The 7,106-nt window shown below is 30.3% G+C and overlaps 1 protein-coding gene across 1 annotated transcript; it reads left to right on the top strand.

The window, feature by feature from the left end:
- Window positions 1-4,013: 4,013 nt before the first annotated feature.
- LOC135151210 (transcription factor TCP9-like) lies at window positions 4,014-4,478 on the top strand. The gene has a single exon (XM_064088999.1). It carries the CDS (start codon window positions 4,014-4,016, stop codon window positions 4,476-4,478), a length of 465 nt encoding a protein of 154 aa, XP_063945069.1.
- The last annotated feature ends 2,628 nt before the right edge of the window (window positions 4,479-7,106 follow it).

Below are 7,106 nucleotides of genomic sequence, written 5' to 3'. Positions count from 1 at the left end.
AAAAATTATGTTGAGAATGCAATGAATAGTAAGAAAATATTTAAAGAAGACATGATCATGTGAGATTTAACGCATAATCATGGCAAATAAGTTTTCCTCACAATCTTCGGTTCTTACTCAAAACTACATATCATGTTATTTTAATATTATTTGACTTCAATTTTTTTTTTATTTCATGTTAGTCTTTACGTCCTTATATAAACAATAGACGATGTATTCTAAACAATCTTTGAAAATATAAAAAAATCTCGAGACTCTCTAATCTTTTTTCTCAAGACCTATCATGTTCGAACTTGGTCGGGTAGATTCATGTATTTTTATTACGTATTAACATTCATTCATACTATTTTTTATCTCAATCAAATGATAATAGAATAAGGGTTTCACCTGATTTATTGGCTTGTGACATAAAGAGTCAACAATATGTGAAGGACAAAAAAACTAGAGCAAACGAAAAATAGATTTGAAGGATTTTGCTTCAACAAATATAGAGATTTTGGTCATTATAAAAAGAATAAGGTTCTTGCATGTATGTGATAACCTATACAGACATTCATAATCAGAATCCCACTAGGAGAAAGTAAGGAAAAAGAAATTCATGAAAAGAAATGAATCTTCATACTATTGGTGGAAATCTTGAAATTGAGAATTTTCTTAAATATATTGAGAAGCTAGAAAGATATATCGAGAGTATGGATATTCTTGATATTTTACAAGTCAAATATGTATCCAAAAAATTTCATGATTTTATATATGTTAGCTGAATTTCATCAAAAATTCAAAAGAGAAATGAAAAATACCTACCAGGAGTGGAAGTTATATACACTATGTCAATGATGGGCAAATAAGACACTATTCTACTGTAACGCCTATTTTGTGTTACAATATACATAATTTTTGGACCTATCATAACACTAATGAAACAAAGTTACATTACATGTTCACTTACAGTTACTATATAAAGCGTGTGTGTTGTAGTAGAACGCTAGTGTTACAATAAGACCGTCATGTCGTAACACTTCGTATTATTATTATGTAAATATTTTAATTAATTATTAACTTTATTGAGACCAGAACTGTACACGTCGGCAAAAGTGGCTACACAAAGGCAGGACCCACAGAAATTTACTCCAGAAAAGTGGGTCCCACTCTGACAAGTGGACCCCACGGATGGACCCACACTGCCAATTGTGGAGACAGGGGGCGGTCCCCACTTACGGCACACAGCAAAGTGTTACATCTACTTTTGTGTTGCAAGGCTAGTGTTACTTTAGGATAAGTGGACCCATAATATTAATATAATATATATTAAATAATTTATAATTAATTAATTAATTAATCACTAAGTGGTCTCATGTTTGGTTCCACATTAGTGAATCAATTCATTTATTTATTAATAATTATTTCAATATTTAAATAAGTATTGACAAATATTTAATTAATTTCAAAGCGAGCCACAAGTACGAGCCTCACATTAGTGACTTAATTAATAATTAATAATTAATTAATTAATGTTTAAGTAATTAATTATTGAATAACTAACCAAATGCTAAGTGGGCCTCACATTAGTGAATTAATTAATAATTATTTGATAAATATTTAAATACTAAATTATCAAACAATTAATTAAATGTCAAGTGGGCCTCACGTGTGGGCCGCATATTAGTGAATTAATAATTATTTATTAGATAATTATTTAAATATTTAAATAAATAATTAATTAAATGCTAAGCGGGCCACACATTAGTGACTTGATCAATAATTAATTAATAAATATTTTAATGATTAAATGAATGTTAAGTGGGCACCACATTTGTGAATTAATTAAATAATGAATAATTCAATGCTAAGCGGCCCACATTAGTGAATTAACTAATAATTTAATAACTAATTAGTTTAAATATTTACTTATATTATTACTCCCTCCGTGCCAAAATGAATGAGCTGGTTTGAATTTCACGGAGATTAAGAAAAAAGTAGTAAGTTTAGTTGAAAAGTGTGTAAAGCGGTGGGACCTATCAATATTTAATAATAAAGTTGAAATAGTGGAGAAAAGTAGTGGGTGTAATAGTGTTTATATTATAATATAATGGAGATAGTGGAAGAAAGTGGTGGGTGTAATAGTGTAAAATAGTGTTCAAAAATAGTAAGTATGATAGGTTATTTTTTTTTGATGTCCCAAAAAGGAATAAGGGTCATATGAAATAGGAGAGAGTGAGTATTAAATATCTAATCAAATGCTATGCGGGGCCCACGTTTGTGAATAACTTAATTATTTAATAAATAATTATTAAATAATGAATTAAATGCTAAGTGGCCCCGCATATGGGTCCCACATCAATGAATTAGTGAATTATTTAGTCGATATTTATTTCATATTGTTTAATGCTAAGCGGACCTCACATGTGGGCCCCACATTAGTGAATTAATTAATCAGTTCGTAATAAATATTTAAATATTAAATAATTAATTAATGAATAATTAATTAAATGCTATGTGCGCCCATGTTATTGAATTTACTAATAATTTAATAACTAATTATTTAAATATTTATTTATATTATTATTAAATATTTAATCAAATGCTATGTGGGCCCCACGTTAGTGAATAAATTAATTATTTAATAAATAATTATTAAATAATGAATTAATTGCTAAGTGGGCCCCACATATGGGTCCCACATCAGTGAATTAGTTAATTACTAGTCGATATTTATCTAAAAAATTATTTAATGCGAACGGTCCTCACATGTGGGCCCATATTAGTGAATTAATTAATAATTTAATAATTATATATATTAATATCTTTTACTTAATTTTTAAATAATTAATTAAATGCTAGGTGGACCCACGTGTGGGCCCCACATTAGTGACTAAATTAATAATTAATAAATATATATATATATATATAAATAAGTAACTTTTAAATAATTAAGTAAATGCTAAGTGGGCCCCACATTAGTGAATTAGTTAATGTTTGAACATTTAATTTCTAAATATTTAAATAAATAATTACTGAAAAATTAGTTAAATGCCAATTAGGGCCTAGTTTTCCTTAATTTGTATTTAAGGTTCGCATTTAGTGGTTTGTATATAATCATTAGCCTATATACTGACAGACAGACATCGGAAACAATTTCGAAATTGATTTTGGATTTCAGATCTCGGATTAAATATCAGATCGGTAAATACTTTAATCCAAATACAAATACAAAAAATTTTGAATACGAATTCAAATCAAAAATTTCGGATTCGATATATCCAAAGTTTCGAGTTTCAGATCTAATATCCGTGGGATCATATTATTTTGTCATCCCTAATTGTACGCATTGTCATAGAATTGTATGTAGCAACATGTCTCAGTTAAAAATTTCAGCTTTACATTCTTTTTACCAGATAAAAAAAAATCAATATATCATGTTTTAAGGGTATGGTGTCATCAATTAAGATTTAAAAGATTTTTTCATTTATGAAATTTGGTAGTATTCAACTGAAACTTTAAAAAATGTATCATAATCTTGGAGCATTTTATTAGGATTTTAAATTATGTTACAAAATATTATAGTATTCAATCCGGAGTTTAAATTATTCCTAAAATCCAATGATATTCAATTTATATTATTTAGTATCCATTAAAATCCGTTAAATATTCAAATACTGATGAATATTTTTGGAATTCATAAAATAATAGATTTTAAGAGATTGTTCACTATATTTTATTATATATTTTATGTCATTACTGTTGGCATGACCCGTTACATAAAGTAGATAATTCTTTGCATTGGAAAATCAAATATTGAAAAGATAATCGACTATATAATAAAAATCCATTAAAGAATATATTTATTCGACAGTTTAACGTGAGAAACGTATAATTTACGATGGGACCCACAAAATCTAACTAAATGCAGTATCAAAATAATATCTAGCAGATTCTGATATGTGCACGTAACGCCTGGTCCAGCTACTATATAACGACTGTTGTACATTCCCAGAGAATTGTGTGTAGCAAACATGTCTCCGGTTAAAGATTGTGACAAGCACAACAAGATGCAGGGTCGGGGCAAGAATATCAAAATGTCCGCTTCATGTGCTGCTCACATCTCTCAGTTGACAAAAGATTTGGGCTTCAAGTCCGAAGATGAAACTCTTCAGTGGCTTCTAGACCGTGCGGAGGGGCGTGGCACTGCAACTCCGTCTTCTAATGCTGTTGGTGGGGCCTCTTCTGAGACCCCCAAAGTGCCTGAGAAAAAGAAAGCTGAGCCTGTTTGCCAGGATACTGTTCCGAAGACCTCGGGATCTGCGCCTGTGGCCCCCACTCCCGTGTTTATACCAGGGAAAGGGTTTTGGATGGTGCCTGATGATGGGGGCAAGCCGCAACAGGTGTGGCCTGTGCCGCTGGCTCTCACTCGTGGCATTGGCGTGAAGATGCAGGGTCCATATGCGCCGGGGTCGTCAGAGCAGAACCAGAAGCCTTAGGTCCGATGAAATGACATGTTTTTGTTTCGTATAGGAGACATTTGAATGTTTTTACAGCTTTGGTGGGTCCTTGATCCTTTAAAGTTTAATAATTTTATTTTAAAGAGAGTTTTGTGTGTGTCGAATTTCTATAATTTGTTTCGTAACTTATAAAAATAATCGAATATCATATAAATGAAATTGGCTAGCGACGCTTCGATTTTTCAAGATGACTTGAGTTTATAAAATCAACGGTCAAAATCCCAAACTTTTGGGTTTGTTTATCGAATGACGTGATTAACTTGACTTTAGTCTCTTTATATATTCGTATTATGTTGTTGTCTTCTCCATTTTTGTATGACAGGATACATGTATTTGTGTGTTTTTTATCTTCATACCGAACATATATTTCAAGTTCTTAATCAAATATATATGTGTAATTTTTGTGATTTCTAGATATGTATTTTTAACAAATCTTTTCATATTGTCGAGTTACATATCTAAAGAGTGTGTAATTGCATAATAGGACAATTTTTGTTAATTAAATAATGATGATTTTGGTAAGGGAGTATTTGATTTGTGGGCCTCTTTTTGACAAATTGGGACCAAATTTTACTAATTTGAAATGAACTTCGTTAGACAAATATCCAATTGATTATGCAATCATATTGAAAATCAAATAAATAAGATATATGATGAGCGATTTTGTTTCCGGATCGTTTAATATGTCAAATACAATTATTTTTGTTTATTGTTTATTTTAATTTGCTTTAAACGTGTTAGATGTATATAGCTTTAAAAAAAAATTGCTAAACATGTTCAATTTTACTATTGAATACTCCATCTGTCCCCCTCAATTGTTTACTGGAAGATGGAGACTCTGACATACATTCTATGCTCTCATAAAATATAGTTTGATAAATTGTTTTGAACTTTTTTTTCTTCTGAACAAAAGTTTAATGTTTAAATTTTAATATAAAAAAATTGAAAAATAAATTATGTAACTATGTTTTATATGCGCCTCAAAATGCGTTCAAGCAATGTAAAAAAACCGTAAAGAAATGAGAGGGACAGAGTGAGTAATATCTATTCCGTCTCATTTTTTTAAAGTTTTTTTCTTCGATTAACATGCATTACAAGATATATATAAAATATTCTTAAAACTTATTTTTACAAATTTTCTTTTATTAAATAAAAATTTAAACATTAATTTTTTATTTAAAACATTGTATAATGTATATGCGGTCCGGTCCGGTCCAACCGGAAAATCCCCGGAATGGACCGGTTTCCTTATTTTTATTTAGCTTTATTTAATATTTCTGTGTGCACATGTTGTTTATGACATGTGCGGTGCTGTCATTATATTTTTGATATATTAACTAATTTCGACGCCTGTAACGTACAAGATACGGTCGAAAATAACTATTTTCAACGTAATATCTCGTCGAAATTAATTTTGACATAAATTTTTTATCAAATTATGTGAATTGTTTTTGTAACTTTTGCTCGATCAAATATTCTAAATCATTAATGTTGCCAAAACTCAAGTTATATATAATATTTGGTAAAGTTTCTACGACCTTCATCTTCCCTGTCTGATGATCCAGATGAATCTTTTAAAGCATCAGGTATATTACTATGTAATTGTAGCCTATGTTAAGACAATAGTACATCTCTAATGGTGCTCTTAAATCTTTTTAAAAAAAATAATATAATACGTGACTTCTAGTAAGTTAATACATTGAATATTATGACAACTCCAACCCTACTCATATTGGCTCATTATTCATATTTTATTATTATTTGAGAGAAAAGTTGGAGAGAGAATCAGAGAGACATGAATTCATAGAAGGAAGTGATTATTTTATTCAATAAAAATAAGTTCTCTTTAAATTTGAACTTAGAACTAAAGATGGAGCAGTGCAATACCAGAACCAGCTGATTGCAAAACTCACACCACGCAACAATCAACACCCAACAGGCATTTTAGCCTTCAATATAGATACTTAATTTTCATCACACACATTGCTGAACGATTAAAAATTAAAACGTGTGATCAGATAATTGTTTTCATAATAATATTAAAGTGTCATTATCACCTACCGTCCTTTCCGGTCTAGGCTGGTTGGGGTCGATTATTTTCCGATCTGGTCCAGTATCATCAGTACCGAAAATATCAGGTTCGCTCCGGCCAGGTTTTGAACAGTTTTCCTGCATAACATGATGTGTATTAATATTTGAATATTAATACATAGTGTACTGCCTTATGTTAGAATATAATATGATCTTGGTAAATCCTCCTCCTAATATCTTGAGATTTTAGGAGAACTGGCTCCTTAACATGATATCAGAGTTTAGGCTCGCGGGAGACTCGAGTTAGGCGATGTTATGCCCTAAAAGATGGTGTCGTGATCCACTCTCGACCCATAAATGGACTTTCGGGTGAGAGGGAATGCGTTAGAATGTAATATGATCATGTTAAGCCCTCCTTCTAATATCTTGAGATTTTAGAAAGTGGTCAATTAACACCCTAGTTTCGCATATACCAGGCGCATAATAGTTTAGCTAAAAATTTTAAATCAAGAACTTTGGATCTTCAGACCTGTACTTTGTGTATTCTCGGAATTGTGTTGCTAACTTAAGAAGAGT

This window comes from Daucus carota, chromosome 1, assembly GCF_001625215.2.
Source record: "Daucus carota subsp. sativus chromosome 1, DH1 v3.0, whole genome shotgun sequence".
NCBI lineage: Eukaryota > Viridiplantae > Streptophyta > Magnoliopsida > Apiales > Apiaceae > Daucus > Daucus carota.
The sequence above is the reverse complement of the archived record's forward strand: the minus strand, read 5'-3'. Positions and strand labels throughout refer to the sequence as shown.